This window comes from Pan paniscus, chromosome Y, assembly GCF_029289425.2.
Source record: "Pan paniscus chromosome Y, NHGRI_mPanPan1-v2.0_pri, whole genome shotgun sequence".
NCBI lineage: Eukaryota > Metazoa > Chordata > Mammalia > Primates > Hominidae > Pan > Pan paniscus.
This window is the reverse complement of record NC_073273.2, coordinates 44,918,609-44,938,285: the sequence shown is the minus strand read 5'-3', so window position 1 is coordinate 44,938,285 and position 19,677 is coordinate 44,918,609. Positions and strand designations below refer to the sequence as shown.

The 19,677-nt window shown below is 48.2% G+C and overlaps 1 protein-coding gene across 3 annotated transcripts in view; it reads right to left on the bottom strand.

The window, feature by feature from the left end:
* DHRSX (dehydrogenase/reductase X-linked) overlaps positions 1-19,677 on the bottom strand; it is a 296,752-nt gene that overhangs the window by 41,115 nt on the left and 235,960 nt on the right. For all 3 annotated transcript variants that reach the window (XM_055107106.3, XM_055107105.2, XM_063602037.1), the window contains one exon: positions 4,960-5,167. In XM_055107106.3, the coding sequence (XP_054963081.1) occupies positions 4,960-5,167 (208 nt within the window). The remainder of the gene's footprint in view (positions 1-4,959; positions 5,168-19,677) is intronic.

Genomic DNA, 19,677 nt, shown 5'->3' with positions numbered 1-19,677 from the left:
ATCATCTCATCTTCACTTAATTCCATCTGCAAAGACCTATTTCTAAATTAGGTCTCAGTTATACGTATTTGGAGTCAGGATGTGGACATAACTCTTCAGATAAGAGTTAATGGTGGTCGGGTGGGGTGGCTCATGCCTGTAATCCCAGCACTTTGTGAGGTCAAGGCAGGCAGATCACTTGAGGTCAGGAGTTTGATTACAGCCTGGCCAACATGGTGAAGCCCTGTTTCTACTAAAAATACAAAAATTAGCTGGGTGTGGTGGTGCGTGCCTGTAATCCCAGCTACTCGGGAGGCTGAGGTGGGAGAATCATTGGAACCCGGGAGGCGGAGGTTGCAGTGAGCCCAGATAGCACCACTGCACTCCAGCCTGGGCAACAGAGTGACACTTGTCTCTTTCAAAAAATAAAATAAAATAATAGTTAATGGCATATAAGCAATACCGTCAAAGCCTTTCTTTAATATGTGTTTTTATAGGAATAAAAACTCTCTTGTTAATTGCACTTGGTAATATGTGCTTCCTCAGCTTTCTTAGGTGATAATAAGGCTCAATTCTTATTAAGCGCATGAATCTGCTCTGTAGCACCTAAAGTCTCTAGGAAGTAGCTGTCATTTCTGTCGGGTGGGGTTGTTCTGGATGTGATCTGCTTATCTTCATTATTCAAAACAGAGATCGTGGCCGGGCACGGTGGCTCATGCCTGTAATCCACGCACTTTGGGAGGCCGACATGGGAGGATTACCTGAGGTCAGGAGTTCGAGACCAGCCTGGCCAACGTGGCAAAATCATGTCTCTACTAAAAATACAAAAATCAACCGGATGTGGTGGCGGGTGCCTGTAGTCCCAGCTGCTTGGGAGTCTGAGGCAGAAGAATTGCTTGAACCCGGGAGGCGGAGGTTGCAGTGAGCCGAGATCACACCACTGCACTCCAGCCTGGGAGACAGAGTGACACTCCATCTCAAAAAAAAAAAAAAAAAAAAAGAGTAAATAAAACAGAGATTGCTTTGATCAACAGTATCAACCCCAAAGTGAGCTCTCAGAATAACAGACAGGCGGCCCTCCACCAGTGCTGTACGAGGAAGGGGTGTTCCTGTGTGTCTTTGGCGAGCGGTAATGCCTGCCAAGCAGCTCACATTCCCCAGGTTCCCCAACCCATGCCTTGCCTTGCTCAGTGAGTCGTGTCTGCAGCAAGTGCTGCTGGCCGTGCCAAGACTCCTCGTTCCCTCCTCCCTTCTCCCAGGCCCTCTCATACAGCAGGCTCCGTGTGTGGAGCCCCGAGTGGGCATCAGGGAAGGCTGGCCCCCACACGCCCAGCCCAGCCTCAGGCCTGGAGTTAGGCAAGCCAGTCATGGCAGGGCTGTTCTTGCCAGTGGGTCCAGGCAAACCCTTCAGCATGGAGCCCGAGGCAGGAGGGCTACACAATCCTGCAGTGAGCCCTGAGCTGAGAAGAAGCCTGAGAAACACGCATTTCTTCCTCTGGGTGCTGTCATGCATGGGTGTGAAAACAGGAAATGCCCCAGCCAGCATACACACGTCACCTGTGCACACTGGCACGCACATGACTCACCTATGCACACGAGCACTCACGCACCTTATCTGTGCACACTGGCACGCACCTCACCTGTGTACACGGGCATGCACATCTCATGTGTGCCCACGGGCACAAAGACCTCATCTGTGCCCACAGGTACACACACCTCACCTGTGCATATGGGCACGCATGCACCTCACCTGTGCATACTGGTACACACCTCACCTGTGCACATTGGCACACACATCTCAGCTGTACACACAGGCACGCACACATGCCCTTGCTTCCTCAGGGCACCATGAAGGAGAAGCAGCCCCTCCCGGCCACAGGCCCTGCTCTCCCTGCATTCCTCTCACCCGCCCTTCCCTGCACAGCCCGGTGCTTCCTCAGCTGCCCGGAGAAGATGAAGTCCTGGCCAGCCTCGCTCCTTCCCTCCCACAACCGGCAGGGTTCACACTTCATGCAGGATCCCATCGAGGCCGACTCCCTCATCTCACACCCTTCAGCAGAGCGGCTCACAGACACAGGAGCTCAATTCGACAAAACAGATGGGCCAAGGTATCCTAGGAGGCCCCCACGGCCCTCCCTTCGTTACATCCTGCCCCTCGTTGTGCAGGGAAATGCAAACTGTTAGGAGCTGGCAGGGCCTGTGTCCCTGGGCTCACCCTCCTCGTAGTCCTGAGGGTACTCCAGGGCCTGGGGGTGGGGAGGGCGCCCACCCTGCTGTACATTACAGAGGCTGGCCCCAAAATCTGATGCTGGCACAACCAAGCAGCCAGTTCTTTCCGAGTGTGGCATTAACGCTTTGTGATCTTAGGGCTGCAGAGAAATTCATAGGCGAGTCCGACTGTGTGCTCTGACTGTGTCTGTCTCCAAATTCCTACATGGAAATCCTCATCCCCTGTGAGATGGTGTTAGGAGGTGAGGCCCTTGGGAGGTGATGAGGTCACGATGGGGGAGACTCAAGTATGGAATCAGTGCCCTTATAAAGGGGACCCCAGGGAGCTCCCTTGCCCCTTCCACTGCCTGACGACACAGTGAGAAGGTGCCATATGTGAACCAGGAAGCGGGTTCTTGCCAGACCCTGGCACACTTTGATCTCGGACTTGCAGCCTCCAGAACCGTGAGACATAAATGTGTGTTATTTATAAGCCACCCAAACTATGGAATTTTTCTTTCTTTTTTTTTTTTTTGAGACGGAGTTTTGCTGTTGTTACTCAGGCTGGAGTGCAGTGGCGTGATCTTGGCTCACCACAACCTCCGCCTCCCGGGTTCAAGCGATTCTCCTGCCTCAGCCTCCCGAGTAGCTGGGATGACAGGCGTCCACCACCACGCCCGGCTAATTTTGTATTTTTAATAGAGATGGGGTTTCACCATGTTGGTCAGGATGGTCTCAATCTCCTGACCTCGTGATCTACCTGCCTCAGCCTCCCAAAGTGCTGGGATGACAGGCGTGAGCCACCACACCCGGCCTGCTGGATTTTTTCTTATATCAGCTTAAACAAACTAAGATGATTATTCCCACAGAGGAATCGTTTTTATCCTTAAGGCGGGGTTAGGAGGAATTCACAAGAGAGACCTGCTGATGGACAGACAGTACATTGCGTGTTGACAGGAGTCCACACCAATGCTGCCTGCAGATGTAGTGCCTGACATTCCCATGGGGGCACAAGAGAAGGTTTAAATAGATGCATTTTCCTTTTCTATGTCTGACCTCTGTGTTTCTTGTCCCTTCTAAAAAATGAAGTAACAATACCATGGCACATTGCTAAGTTGCCCAAGGACAGCAAATGGCTGGGGATGTACATATCCCACAGCACAGCGCCAGGAGCACCTGTGCCCAGCAGATGCAGGGAGCACCATTTCCAGAGCACACGTGCCCAGCAGACACAGGTAGCAGTGTGCCCAGAGCACCTGTGTCCAGCAGACGCAGAGAGCACCATGCCCAAAGCACCAGTGCCCAGCAGATGCAGGGAGCACCGCAATCAGAGCACCAGTGCCCAGCAGATGCAGGGAGCACTGTTCCCAGAGGACCATGCCCAGCACATGCAGGGAGCACCGCACCCAGAGCACCAGTGCCTAGCATATGCAGGGAGCACCATGCCCAGAGCACCTGTGCCCAGAAGATCCAGGGAGCACCATTTCCAGAGCACGTGTGCCCAGCAGACACAGGGAGCACCGTGCCCAGAGCACCTGTGTCCAGCAGACTCAGGGAGCACCGTGCCCAGAGCACCTCTACCCAGCAGACTCAGGGAGCACCGTGCCCAGAGCACCAGTGCCCACCAGATGCAGGGAGCACTGTTCCCAGAGGACCATGCCCAGCAGATGCAGGGAGCATCGTGCCCAGAACATCTGTGCCCAGCAGATCCAGGGAGCACCATTTCCAGGGCACGTGTGCCCAGTAGACACAGAGAGCAGTGTGCCCAGAGCACCTGTGCCCAGCAGACACAGGGAGCACCATACCCAGAGCACCTGTGCTCAGCACATACAGGGAGCACCGTGCCCAGAGCACAATGCTCAGGAGATGCAAGGAGCACCGTTCTCAGAGCACCCATGCCCAGCAGATGCAGGGAGCACTGTACCCAGAGCACCTGTGCCAAGCGCACGCAGGGAGCACTATGCCCTGAGCACCAATGTGCAGCAAATGCAGGGGGCACTGTGCCCAGAGCACCCATGCCCAGCAGACTCCAGGGAGCACCATAGCCAGAGCACCTGTGCCCAGCAGATGGAGGAAGCACCAGTGCTCAGTAGACGCAGGGAGCACTGTCCCCAGAGCACCAGTGCTCAGCAGATGCAGGGAGCACTGTCCCCAGAGCACCAGTGCTTAGCAGACATAGGGAGCAGTGTCCCCAGAGCACCAGTGTCCAGCAGACGCAGGGAGCACTGTCCCCAGAGCACCAGTGTCCAGCAGACGCAGGGAGCACTGTCCCAAGAGCACCAATGCTCAGCAGATGCGGGGAGCACCAGTGTCCAGCAGACGCAGGGAGCACTGTCCCCAGAGCACCAGTGCTTGGCAGACGCAGGGAGCACTGTCCCCAGAGCACCAGGGTCCAGCAGACACAGGGAGCACTGTCCCCAGAGCAACAATGCTCGGCAGACACAGGGAGCACTGTCCCCAGAGCACCAGTGCTCGGCAGACGCAGGGAGCACTGTCCCCAGAGCACCAGTGCTCGGCAGACGCAGGGAGCACTGTCCCCAGAGCACCAGTGCTCGGCAGACGCAGGGAGCACTCTCCCCAGAGCACCAGTGTCCAGCAGACGCAGGTAGCACTGTCCCCAGAGCACCAGTGCTCGGCAGACGCAGGGAGCACTCTCCCCAGAGCACCAGCGTCCAGCAGATGCAGGGAGCGCCACACCCCACAGACAGAGGGAGATGAATAACCTTTAACCCACCTGAGATGCTGTTATGATTATTCACAGGGTGCACCCACCTGCTCTGAAGGTCGTCCATGTTCAGCTCAGCGACGTAATGGGTGGCAGAGGAGACGGTGACCACCCTCGCGCTGTGGCCAGGGGACCCAGACTCTTTCAGCGTATCCACGAGAAGGTTGGTCAGCAGGAAGTGCCCTAGGTAGTTCAGGCCGAAATGTTCTTCGAATCCATCTCTGGTTTTCCTCTGAGGGACCATCATCACCCCAGCTGGACAAAAGAGAATATCAGAAGGAGTTAGACTGGGGAAGACAGTGGAGAAATCTCACAGATGGATTCCCCAGATGCGCAAATGGCCCAGGACATCAGAGGGTGGGGTGTAGAGGTGGCGGCCATGTCTTCCTCCTGGGCCTCTGTTTCCTGCTTTAGGTGTGATGGAGAAGATTCTAGAAGATCACTGAAGTCCCTTCCTGCCTTCTGTCTCTGCATCTCTGTGCCTTGAGTTTAAAAAATAATAACCACAGGCTGGGCGCGGTGGCTCACGCCTGTCATCCCAGCACTTTGGGAGGCTGAGGCGGGTGGATCACCTGAGGTCAGAAGTTCATGCCTGTCATCCCAGCACTTTGGGAGGCCAAGGCGGGCGGATCATCTGAGGTCAGGACTTCAAGACCAGCCTGCCCAACATGGTGAAACCCTTGTCTCTAGTAAAAATACAAAAATTAGCCAGGTTTGGTGGCAGGGTTCTGTAGTTCCAGCTACTCAGGAGGCTGAGGCAGGAGAATCGCTTGAACCTGGGAGGCGGAGGTTGCAGTGAGCTGAGATCATGCAACTGCACTCCAGCCTGGTGACAGAGCGAGACTCCATCTCAAAAAAAAGAAAAAAAAAGGAAAAGAAAAATAATAACCACAATGATAACACAGCAACACATACAAGAGAGTGAGAATCATCCAAGTCACCAAACGGAGTCCCCTGGACAATTAATTATTCTGGGTGGCTGGGTGCAGTGGCTCATACGTGTAATCCAAGGCTTTGGGTAGGTGAGTAGGGCAGACTGCTTGATGTCAGGAGTTCGAGACCAGGCTGTGCACCACAGTGAAACTCCATCTTTACCAAAAATACAAAAAATTAGTGGGTGTGGTGGTGCGTGCCTGTAGTCCCAGCTACTCGGGGAGGTTGAGGCGGGAGGATTGTTTGAGCCCAAGAGGTGGAGGTTGCTGTGAGCCGAGATTGTGCTACTGCACCCCGGCCTGGGCAACAGAGATCCTGTCTCCCCCCAGAATTCTGGACAAGTATAGCTGCTATGGCACCCCCTCTTCACTGAGTATCCCACAAACAAACTGCTCAGGTATCCTTTGAGAAATGCTGACCTCAGTATAAACATGGCCTGTCCTCACCCCTAGACCACAGGGCAGCCCTGTCGGTCATCATTCTATAGACATCATCATCACCGCAGGTTCTGTGCTTGACACGTTCTATCTGCCAGACACAGAACACCCCCACCCCTGTCAGGCCAAGCCCGGCTGAGCGCCTGCCCTGAAGTCCTTGCTGTGGAGGCCTGATCTCAAAGGTGACTTGTCCTAGAAACACGCACGAACCATACTGCCTTGTACTTAGAGCAGACCAGTTTGCTTGGATATTAATGCCAATGTAGATATGTATTTGTATGTACATGGATAACGTAGATGTGTATACATAGGCATGTTATATATGTACCTGGAATTCTGTATCTATCTACACGTAACGCAAATACAGGCACGTCTATTCATATACATATATGCATACGCATTTGTAAATGTGTTTATATAGCTATACACTTGGGTATATAACTGCATGTATGCATAATTCAAAGATATATGCCTATAGAGATATATGTTAGCATGTACATATGTGTTCACGTCTTTACATGCATAGATTCATTTTCAAATGCCTATAAATTTGTGCATATTTTCTTTTACATATATGTTGTATGCACATGTGCATGAGTTTGCATGTGTACACATTTATTCACATGTATATACATGTCCATACACATTTACATCTTTGCATGTGTATCTGCATATAGTGTATGTATATATTATATGTTTCTATTTGGAATTGTACAATCGCAAGTATTTGCATGTGTTCATACACCTACAAACACACAGCATTTGTCATTATTTGTACATTGGAACATCTACGTGTATTGCACACATGAATATGCATTTTGATTCATCTGTGGAATCCCATAGCTTTTGCATTTGTGCACGTTTGCATTTGCAAATGCATTTGAGGTGTATGATTAATACACACACACACCTATCCATTTGCATATGGACACGTTTGTGTTCAAAGATGTATTTCAATATGGAGCTATATTGATATTTGTAGATCTATTTCTGTATTTGTATATATATGTGTTTGCATCTGCATGTGTACATATCTTTCTATGCATATGCATTTGTATATGTGCTTGTGTGTATTTTATATGGAGCTATCTATACATATATGTAGGTCTAGCATTTGTCTATGTATTTGTATATGTATATCTGCATGTGTACATATTTTCCTATGCATATGCATTTGTATATGTGCTTGTATTAGTGTGTATGTATTTTATATCTACACACAGATATATAGAGGTCTAGCATTTCTCTGTGTATTTGTACATGTATACATGCATCTGCAAGCGCACACATTTTTTATATGTACATGTATTTGTATATGTGCTTGTATTTGTGTGTATTTTATATGGAGATATCTACACATATATAGGCCTAGCATTTCTCTACATATTTGTATATGTATACGTGTATCTGTACATGAATACATTTTCCTAGGTACATGCATTCATTTATGTGCTTGTATGTGTGTGTGTGTATTTTATATGTATTTATTTATTTTTTGAGAAGGAGTTTCACTCTTGTAGTCCAGGCTGGAGTGCAATGAGGCAGTCTCGCCTCACTGCAACCTCTGCCTCTCAGGTTCAAGCAATTTTCCTGCCTTAGCCTCCCGAGTAGCTGGGATTACAGGCACCCGCCACCACACTTGGCTAAATTTTTCTGTATTTTCAGTAGAGACGGGGTTTTGCCATGTTGGCCAGGCTGCTCTCAAACTCCTGACCTCAGGGGATCCGCCCACCTCGGCCTCCCTAAGTGCTGGGATTACAGGTGTGAGACACTGCACCCGGCCGTGTGTGTATTTTATATGGAGATATGTATATATCTATAGGTCTAGCATTTCTCTATGTATTTGTGTATGTATATGTACATCTGCATAGCGTACATCTTTTTCTATGCATATGCATTTGTACACGTGCTTGTGTTTGTGTGTATTTTATATGGAGCTATCTATACATATATGTAGGTCTCGCATTTCTCTATGTGTTTGTGTATGTAGAGATGTATCCGTGGGTGTATACATTTTTTGAGGTACATGCATTTGTATATGTGCTTGCTTCTGTGTGTACTGTAATATCCGTATGTTATTTGTGCCTCGGTACAGGGACCCATTTCCCTATAAATTTTTGATGTGTGTGCATTTGTGTACCTGCCTGTGTTTGTGTACACAGTCTTTCCAGTTGTACTTTATGAACACTCAAAACCAAAGCTGGCTCCTCGCGGGCTCAGCATTCCCAAAGAACCAGGCAGGAGCCACGTGGCCTTATCGACCCAACTTTGGAACTCCTACAGAGTTGTCACCACTGCCCCACTCTAGGAATTACGAGACAGTTAATGAGGACAGCCGAGATTCAAGAGACGGAGCAGGGACTCCAGCTCCCGAAGAGACGAGTGTGAAAAGAATTTGCAGGCCTGTTTTACAGCCTGTCCAACCCGCCTTTCAAAACTGTGGATGCACAGGCCGCACTGGATGCCCCATTGCACGGAGGGCCCACGGAAGACTCAGCAGTGGGTCCCGCGGCTCTACACGTCCCTGGCCCCAGTGGAGGCTTGACAATTGTGAGGTCCTTGAGGAGAAACCAACGTCTTATTCTGGCTGTAGCCGCCACAGTGCGGTTATAGAGCTTTGGGTACAGCAAGGGGGAAATAAAAAATAAACGTGGATGGAGATCTGCTGCTTTTGAGACATGAAGCCAGCTGGACTTCCTGGGTCGAGTGGAGACTTGGAGAACTTTTGTCTAGCTAAAGAATTGTAAAGGCACCAATCAGCACTCTAAAATGGACCATTCAGCAGTCTGTAAAATGGACCAATCAGTGCTCTGTAAAGTGGACCAATCAGTGCTCTGTAAAATGGACCAATCAGTGCTCTGTAAAATGGACCAATCAGCGCTCTGTAAAATGGACCAATCAGCAGGATGTGGGTGGGGCCAAATGAGGGAATAAAAGCTGGCCACCTGCGCCAGCTTGCGTCCCCTTCCACGTTGTGGAAACTTTGTTGTTTCACTCTTCACCATAAATCTTGCTGCTGCTCACATTTTGGGTCTGCACTACCTGTATGAGCTGTAAGACTCACTGCCAAGGTCCGCAGCTTCACTCCTGAAGTCAGCGAGTCTGCGAACCCACCAGAAGGAAGAAACTCCAGGCACATCTGAACATCTGAAGGAACAGACTCGGGACGCACCATCTTTAAAAGCCCTAACACTCAGCGCGAGGGTCTGCGGCTTCATTCTTGAAGTCAGCGAGACCAAGAACCCACAAGAAGGAATAAATTCTGGACACACTCTCACAGAGAATGGTGGCAGGGGAGAGGCACCGCCATGCCATTCCAGGCCTGTGGCCTGCTGAAATCCTCAGGGAGAAATGAGCAGACTGTTCAGGTGCAGTCCTTGCTTCTCACCTGCACACACTTTCCAGCCAGACTCAGTGCTTCCCCCTCCTACGTGAATATCTAGCTTTCAAAAAAACTTCCAGGATACAGACAATTTATTCCCTGAGCGTGTGCCTGTAAAACATCAGTAGTATAAACCAACTGGGAGGGATCCAATATCAATCAGGGTCCAGTATCAATCAGTCACAAGACACACGTGTATTAAACATTCAACACTCCTACAGTCCTCAAAGCCCATCTAACAAAACACTTCTGAGAAGTATGTCAGAATTCACCTCAGGAGTTATCCAGAAAAAAAGCCCGGCCCGGTGGGTCATGCCTGTAATCCTCCCAGCACTTTCAGAGGGCGAAGCTGGCAGATCAGTTCAGGTCAGGAGTTCGAGACCAGCTTGGCCAACATGGAGAAACCTTGTCTCTACTAAAAATACAAAATTAGCCGGGCATGGTGATGCATGCCTGTAATCCCAGCTACTTGGGAGGCTGAGGCAGGAGAATCGCTTGAACCTGGGAGGCAGAGGTTGCAGTGAGCCGAGATCACACCACTGCACTCCAGCCTGGGCGAAAGAGTGAGACAAAATGAAACAAAAAAACATACCTGCACCTGTCTGTTTCTTGCAGCACAACTCACAAACTGCAAACATACGGAATCAACCTAAGTTGATTTTTGTCTCAAAAACAAACAAACAAAAACCAACAACAAAAAAACAAAAACACCAGAATAGGTTGCTGTGGGTGGACGGGAAGCTTTGCATTTTGATGAACTATAAACATCTTTTTCACGATGCCATTTTCCTCATATTTTATTTGATGTGAAGAATCTGGACACACAGCTCAATCCGTGCCTGAAGTGTCATACATTCCCAGCTTAGGAGAGACGAGCTTATCATGAACACCTGGCTTATGCATGCATGGTTTTGAAAGGCAGCTTCAGGGGGCTGTAAAGCGGGCCTGCAAATTCTTTTGACACTCGTCTCCTTGGGAGCTAGAGTCTATGCCCCTTCCCTTGAATCTCGGCCATGCTCATTAACTTTCTTGTTAATTCTTTTGTAGAACGCCACAGTGGTGTAAACACTGTGTGACTTCCAAAGTCGGGTCAGTAAGGTCACGTGGCCCCTGCTTGGTTCTTGGGAATGCTGAGTCCGGGAGGAGCCAGCTTTGGTTTAAAAAGGCTGAGCACCTTCAGCCTGACATGCTGGAGAGGCCCCAGGTACCTGTTCTTGTTGGCCCTCCCAGCTAAGCCCAGGTGACAGGCCGTACCAGCTTCCCGCCACCAGAGAAAGCTATCCTGGACATCCAACCTGGTCAAGCCTTCAGATAAAGTCAGCCCCAGCTGCAGCCCCACAGGAGACCCCCAGGCAGAACTGCCTAAATTCCTGTGCCCCGAAAGAAAGTGAATTCATACAAGCTGTATAGAAAACAGCACGGATGTTCCTCTCAAAGAACTAAAAGCAGATCATTTGTTCGATCCAGCAATCCCACTCCTGGGTATCTACCCAAAGGAAAAGAAGTCCTTATATCCAAAAGACACCTGCAGGCCAGGCATGCTGGTTCACGCCTGTCATCCCAGCACTTTGGGAGACCAAGGCGGGCAGATCACCTGAGGTCAGGAGTTCGAGAGCAGCCTGGGCAACATGGAGAAACCCCAGAATTGCTTGAACCCAGGAGGTGGAGGTTGCAGTAAGCCGAGATCGCACCACTGCACTCCAGCCCGGGTGACAGAGCAAGACTCCATCTCAAAAATAAATAAATAAATAAAATAATCAAACAAAACAATACAAAACAAAATACCTGCACCTGTCTGTTTCTTGCAGCACAACTCACAATTGCAAACATACGGAATCAACCTAAGTACCCCTCCGTGGAGTACTGGATAAAGAAAATGGAATGGAATACTAAGCCATTAAAAAGAATGGAATCGTGTCATTGGCAGTAACTTGGATAGAACTGGAGGTTATTATCCTACATGGAGTCACTCAAGAACAGAAAAGCAAATACACGTTCTCACTTGTAAGTGGGCGCTAAGCTCTGGGTATGCTTCTGGCATTGAAGGGGCATACGGAATAGAGGAATACACATTAGAGACTGAGGGTGGGGCTGTGAGTGAATCTGTCACCCAGGAAATGGCCACGGTACCCAACAGGTGGTTTTTCATCCCCTGCCTCCCTCCCCCTACCTTCTAGCAGTCAAGAGTTTCTGCTCTTCCCATCTTTGTGTCCATGAGTACCCGCTGTGTACCTTCCAGGTATAAGTCAGAACATGCAGTATTTGGTTTTCTGTTTCTGTGCTGGTTCTCTTAGGATAATGGCTTGCAGCTCTGAGCAAATTCTTGGTGACAACAGCATCGTTGGGGAAGGTATCTTTCGCAAGAGCAGAGGGGACAGTGCTTCTGTGCAGGCAGGTGGTGACCTGTGCTCCAGATGAATCCGAGCCGTGCTAGGGACTCGCCTGGCGGGGAAGCTGCGTGCGAATTCCTGCGCCGTGGTGAATGCAGCAGCCACGCGCAGGGACCCTGGATGCTGATAATTCATCGTTAGTGAGCTACTGAGTAATTACGTTTATTCCTATTTTATTATTATTATTTTGAGGTAAACTCTTGCTGTGTCACCCAGACTGGAGTGCAGTGTTGTGATGTCGGCTCACTGCAACCTCTGCCTCCTGGGTTCAAGCGATTCTCCTGCCTCAGCCTCCCGAGTACATGGGATTACAGGCACCTGCCCCGATGCCCAGCTATTTTTTGTATTTTTAGTAGAGACGGGGTTTCACCATGTTGGCCAGGCTGCTCTTGAACTCCTAATCTCAACTGATCCTCCCACCTTGGCCTCCCAAAGTGCTAGGACTACAGGTGTGAGCCACTGCACCCAGCCCTACTAATATTATTATTTTTTTGGAGACAGAGTCTCGCTCTGTCAACCAAGCTGGAGTGCAGTATGTCCGTATTTTATTTTTTATTTCATTGTTTTTGAGATGGAGTCTCACTCTGTTGCCCAGGCTGGATTGCAGTGGGTTGATCTCGGCTCACTGCAACCTCTGCCTCCCAGGTTCAAGTGATTCTCCTGCCTCAGCCTCCCAAGTAGCTGGGATTACAGGTGTGCACCACAACACCCGGCTAAACTTTTTTTTTTTTTTGTATTTTTAGTAGAGATGGGGTTTTGTCATGTTGACCAGTCTGGTCTCGAACTCCTGACCCCAAGTGATCTGCCCGCCTCAGCCTCCCAAAGTGCTGGGATCCCAGGTGTGAGCCACCGCGCCCGGCCACGCACCCGTATTTTAAACCACAGTGTCACGGAGACGTTTCTAGGCAGCAAACCCACCTGAAACGCTGATATTTACAGAACGAAAGCCTGACATATTCTGAAGGAGAAATTGTTTTGTTGTTGAGTTCTTTGCCAATGGCTTTAGGTATTAATTTTCCTCTTCTTATGTAAGCAGAGCGTTGAAAGACCAGATTGGTGCCAGGCAGAGAGATTGGATAGGTGCCTGAGATGCCTGTTAGGAGGCCATTATCATGGCCTAGGAAGAGATGATGGTACCCCAGAGGAGGGATTGACGGAAGTCCGAAATGCAGAATTGAGTACTAGTTAGACAATCGATGGCAAATTCAAATGCCTGTAGGCTTTTGTAGGTGTTTTAAATTTTCCATAATCATGTTTTTTTCGGCATCAGTAAAATTCTATTTATTTATTTTTGTCAAGTTATTATTTTCTTTTAAATCAAAGGAACGTATAAAAAAGGTGCACAGGGCTGGGCACGGTGACTCACATCTGTAATCCCAGCACTCTGGGAGGCCGAGGCAGGCGGATGACCTGAGGTCAGGAGTTTGAGACCAGCCTGGCCAACTTGGTGAAACCCCGTCTCTACTAAAAATACAAAAAAAAAAAAAAAAAAAAAATTAGCTGAGTGTGGTGGCGGGCACCTGTAATTTCAGCTGCTTGGGAGGCTGAGGCAGGAGAATTTCTGGAACTCAGGAGGCAGAGGTTGCAGTGAGCTGATATCGTGCACTGCACTCCAGCCCCGGCCGACAACAGCGAGACTGTGTTTCAAAACAAAAAAAAAAAGGTGCAGAGATCATGAGGGAAATCTCAATGGAATCATCCAAAGTGAGCACTCTCCCCTCTCAGGTAACCGCCTCCCACATCTGCACGCCTAAGCCCTTTTTTGATCCAAAATTAATTATCACATTCTTCTAAGGTAACTACAATTCCAATTTCCATTACCATAGAGTTAATTTGCCTGTTTTTTTCTGGGAGGCGGAGATTGCAGTGAGAAGAGGTTGTGCCACTGCACTCCAGCCTGGGCGACAGAGCAAGGCTCTGTCTCAAAAAAGGAAATAAATAAATAAAATAAAATAATGATTTGCCTCTTTTTTTAAATTTTAATTTAATTTTATTTTTGAGATGGACTCTCGCTCTGTCGCTAGGCTGGAGTGCAGTGGCACAATCTCGGCCCACTGCCGCCTCCGCCTCCTGGGTTGAAGCGATTCTCCTGCCTCAACCTCCTGAGTAGTTGGGATTATAGGTGCATGCTACTATGCCCAGCTAATTTTTGTATTTTTAGTAGAGACAGGATTTCACCGTGTTGGCCAGGATGGTCTCGAACTCTTGACCTCGTGATCCATCCACGTCGGCCTCCCAAAGTGCTGGGATTACAGGCATGAGCCATCGCGCCCGGCCTGTTTCTTAAAATTTCAATAATTTTTGGGAAACCAGTGGTTTTGGGCTACATGGATACATTCTTCTGTGGTGACCTCTGAGATTCTGGTGCACAAGTTTTAATCATCAGCAAATATACTGATGTTTCATTGCGAATTTTCTAAGGAATAAGAAAATCCTGTGGCCACGTCAGTGTATCGGGTGCCGTCCACGTTAGGAGCATTCACGGAATCTGTCTCTTCGCCAATTCAGAGGTGGAGAATACACAATAGAACTATCGTTCATTGATCTGCCAATCGAAAGGTGGAAAATACACAATAAAACTATCATCCATTGATCTGCCAATTGAAAGGTGGAAAATAAACAGTAAAATTATCATTCATTGATCTGCCAATTCAAAGGTGGAAAATAAACAGTAAAATTATCGTCCATTGATCTGCCAATTCAAAGGTGGAAAATACGCAATACAATTATCGTTCATTGGTCTGTGCACCTAATGGCATTTTACTGGGGAGTGAACGCTCAGGGTCGCAATCACATATTGTGCCTCAAGCAGCGAACACAGGTGAGGTGTATCCTGAACAGAGGAGGAGAAGGGAGAGTTCTCCACTCTCCAAGCGGAGAACTCCAGAGAAAGGAGAGTGGTGGGGATGAAAGGGCAATCAGAGAGAGAGAGGGAGGGCAAAGAAGAAAGGAAGAGAGAAGGAGAGGGAGGAAATAGGGAGAAAGAGAGACAGAGAAAGAGAGATGGAGAGGGAACAGGGAGAGAGAGGGAGGGCAAACGAGAGGGAGAGAGGAGGAGAGGGAGGAAATAGGGGGAAAGAGAGAAAGAGAGATGGAGAGGGAACAGGGAGAGAGAGGGAGGGCAAACAAGAGAGGGAGAGAGGAGGAGAGGGAGGAAATGGGGGAAAGAGAGAAAGAGAGATGGAGAGGGGGCAGGGAGAGAGAGGGAGGGCAAACGAGAGAGGGAGAGAGAAGGAGAGGGAGGAAATGGGGGAAAGAGAGAAAGAGAGATGGAGAGGGAACAGGGAGAGAGAGGGAGGGCAAACGAGAGGGAGAGAGAAGGAGAGGGAGGAAATAGGGGGAAAGAGAGAAAGAGAGATGGAGAGGGGAGAGGGAGAGAGAGGGAGGGCAAACGAGAGAGGGAGAGAGAAGGAGAGGGAGGAAATAGGGGGAAAGAGAGAAAGAGAGATGGAGAGGGGGCAGGGAGAGAGAGGGAGGGCAAACGAGAGAGGGAGAGAGAAGGAGAGGGAGGAAATAGGGGGAAAGAGAGAAAGAGAGATGGAGAGGGAACAGGGAGAGAGAGGCAGGGCAAACAATAGAGGGAGGGAGAGGGAGGAAATAGGGGGAGAGACAGAGAGAGAGAGACAGAGAGAGAGAGAAAGGGGGGGAGAAGGAAGGCAAAGGAGAGAGGAGGAGAGATGGAGAGAGGAGGAGAGATGGGGAAGGAGGAAAGAGGGGGAAGGAGGAAAGACAGAGAAGGGGGAGAGAGAGGAAGACAAAGGAGATAGAGAGACAAAGGGAGAGAGAGGAAGACAAAGGAGATAGAGAGACAAGGGGAGAGAGAGGAAGACAAAGGAGATAGAAGGAGAAGAGGGAGGGTGTGCGAAAGGAAAACAAAGGGAGAGAGAGAAGAAAGAGGGGAGGGAGAGAAGGGAAAAGGAGGGAGAGAGGGAGAGAGAGAATGGGAGAAAAAGAGAGAGAGAAGAGGGGAGAAAGAGGGAGAGAGGGAGGGAGAGAGGGAGGGAGAGAGGGAGGGAGAGAGGGAGGGAGAGAGAGGGAGAGTGGGAGAGAGAGAAGAGGGGAGAAAGGGAGGGAGGGAGGGGGAGAGAGAGAGAAGAAAGGAGAGAGAAGAAGGGAGAGAGAGAGGGAGAAAGGGAGAGAGAGAAGGGAGAAGGGGAGAGAGAGAAGGGAGAAGGGGAGAGGGAGGGGGAGAGAGGTAGCGAGAAGGGAGGTCGAGAGCAAAATAGTAGAAGGGGGTACAGGGGTGGATTGAGGAGAGAGAGAGACAGAGAAAAAGCAAAAGGGAGAAGAAAACTGAGACAGTGAAGAGGTGGAAAGAGAGAATGAAAGAGAGACGGGGAGAAGGAGGAGAGAGAGAGAGTTACAGAGAGAGAGATAGAGGAGAAAAGCATTTGAGTAACTGAAAAACCACTGCTTCTCAACCCACTTCCTAGAATCTCGGGAGGGCGGTGGGAAGGATGGAGCCAGTCCAGGGAGGCTATGGGACGGACGCCCTGAACATCTAGCCTTCTCTAGCAGGGAACAGCCTGCCGCAGAGTCACAACAGACCACATCCCATGCTGCTGCCAACACCAACACTAAAAGAACATCCAAATGCCTCCTGTTCAGAGAAGGCGCCATCGGGAGAGGCAGAGGAAACCACTACAGAACAGAAAGCTACTCTATCCACAGAAGAGAAGCTCTGGAAGAGAAGCAAACAGAAGGCACGCAGAATAAATGGTCTACACCTGTGCAGACTCAAGGATCCGCTGACGAATGCATGAGCCGTGATGCAACACTTTCCGTCTTCCTGGGAGGGAGACCAGATGACTGTGGAGCCCGAGTCACATAGAAAATGCCAGGCGCCCACAAAGACAGGAGATGGCTGCTCAGGTGTCCGTCCACCAAAAAGTGGGTCCTCAGTGAGGACTGGCTCCATTGCACCTCAGTCTTCTGTTGATGCAGAACTGCACACCTGGGCTTCCCCGAATGAATCTTCCTTAACTCTCATGGGTCTTGTAGGTGCCCTGTGCCCATTTGCTCATTTGAATGAACTCATTAGAATTCATTCATTCATTTGATTCCATTCATTCATTTGCATCATTTGAATTCATTCCTTCATTTGAATTCACTTGTTCCTTTGAATTCATTCATTCACTTGAATTTATTCATTTAAATTCACTCATTTGAATTCATTCATTCCTTTGAATTCGTTCATTCCTTTGAATTCACTCATTCCTTGGAGTTCACTCATTCCTTGGAGTTCACTCATTCCTTTGAATTCACTCATTCCTTTGAATTCACTCATTCCTTTGAATTCACTCATTCCTTTGAATTCATTCATTCCTTCAAATTCACTCATTCCTTTGAATTCATTCATTCATTCCCCTGAATTTATTCGTTCCTTTGAATTCATTTGTTCCTTTGACTTCATTTGTTCATTCATTTGAATTCATTCATTTGAATTTATTCATTCCCTTAAATTCATTCAGATTCACTCATTTGAATTCATTCATTCATTCCTTTGAATTCATTCCTTTGAATTCATACATTCCTTTCAATTCATTTAGTCCTTTGAATTCATTCGTTCCTTTGAATTCATTTGTTCATTCATTAGAATTCATTCATTCATTAGAATTCATTCATTTGAATTCATTTGTTCATTCCTTTGAATTCATTTGCATTCATTCATTCCTCTGAATTCATTCATTCATTTGAATTCTTTCATTCATTCAAATTCACTCATTTGAATTCATTCAAGTGAATGAATGAATTTGAATGAATGAATGAATGAATGGGTGAATGAAGAACTGTACCAAAAAACAGAGTCTTTAGGTCTCTGGCCAGGGAAGAATCATTGTTATTTTTCAGGGTCACCCTGTATCATGGATGTATTTCTTTGGTGGTAGGAAAAATAATGCTTCGTAATTCTTTATCTCAGAAAGAAATTCATCCATTAGAGTTATGGGAAGATGGCTGACAAGGATAAATCTATAAATCCTCTGCAGTTATTAAAAATCTATCCATTTTCAGACATGGGGATGGGAAGCTAGATAAATACAATTTTGAAGTGAATAAACCATAAATACTGGCTCTGCAGGAGGTCTATTATTGATTTATTCTTGTGCTTGATAAATCATCACGTTGCCTCTGAGCTTCCCACAGCAGCCAGACAGAGGCAGTCGGGTTCTATTTTCAACCCACTAGCAAATGAAAAAGATATTCTATGTCTGAAGTATTTAATGTTTGCAAAACCTTGATTGCTCTAAGAATAAAAAAAGAAAAGCACGAAGTGTAGCTCCTTCTTGCCTTGGAAGTCACCCTGGCTGAGCTCAGCTGGGGCTGTTTTCCATGAGACTTGAGGCACGTGGTTGACTAGCAGGAGTTTTGGAGAGAAGGTTCTGGGGAAATAGTTTAGGGCAGCAGTCCCCAACCTTTTTGGCACCAGGGACCACTTTTGTGAAAGACAATTTTCTGAAGACAGAAGGTGGAGGTGGAATGTGGGGATGGTTTTGGGATGATTCCGGGGCATGACATTTATTGTACAATTTATTTGTATTATTATTACATTGTACTATATAATGAAATAATTCTACAAGTCACCATCATATAGAATCAGTGGGAGCCCTGAGCTTGTTTTCCTGTGACTAGACAGTCCCATCTGGGGGTGATGGGAGACAGTGACAGATCATCAGGAATTAGATTCCATAAGGAGCGCACAACCTAGATCCCTCGCATGCACAGATCATCAGGCTTTAGCTTTTCATAAGGAGTGCACAACCTAAGTCCCTCACATGCACAGTTCACAGTAGGGTTTGTGCTCCTATGAGAATCTAATGCTGCTGCTGATCTGACAGGAGGCAGAGCTCAGGCAGTCATGTGAACAATGGGGAGTGGCTGTAAATACAGATGAAGCTTTGCTTGTTCACTTGCCACTCACCTTCTGCTGTGCGGCCGGTGTCCTAACAGGCCATGGACTGGTACTATGACCTGGGGGTTGGACAGCCCTGGTTTAGGGGTCTGCAGACCCCCTACTAGCCTCTTAGACACTAAAAGTACCACCACTGGAGTCCTTCCCTGAGGCTGCCTGTAAATAGAAACTCTATTTACATAAGTTGACACCAGCAATATCCCAAACATGCAATCCAGCAATCTCATTTGCACACAACGAAGAATTCTGATGCACAAACCAACAAGAAAAATCCTTGATTTCTTCTCTAAGTCAAGGTACATCTGGCCCAAGCTTCAGCACACCGGCTGGTGATGAACCCATTCTCAGCGTTGACTGTATAGAATCCAGCCTTCTCATTTGCACACAATGAAGATGAATTCTGATGCATAAACCAAGGCATGCAACAAATGAGAAAAATCCTTTACTTCTTCTCTAAATCAACGTACATCTGGCTCAAGCCTCCAGCACAAGAGCTGGTGATGAATCCATTCTCAGTGCTGACTGTGTAGAATCCAGCCTTCTCATTTGCACACCACGAAGATGAATTCTGATGCACAAACTAAGGCATGCAATAAATGAGAAAAATACTTTGCTTCTTCCCTAAATCCAGGTACATCAGACCCAGGCCTCCAGCACACGGGCTTGTGCTGAATCCATTCTCAGTGCTGACTGTATAGAATCCAGCCTCGTCA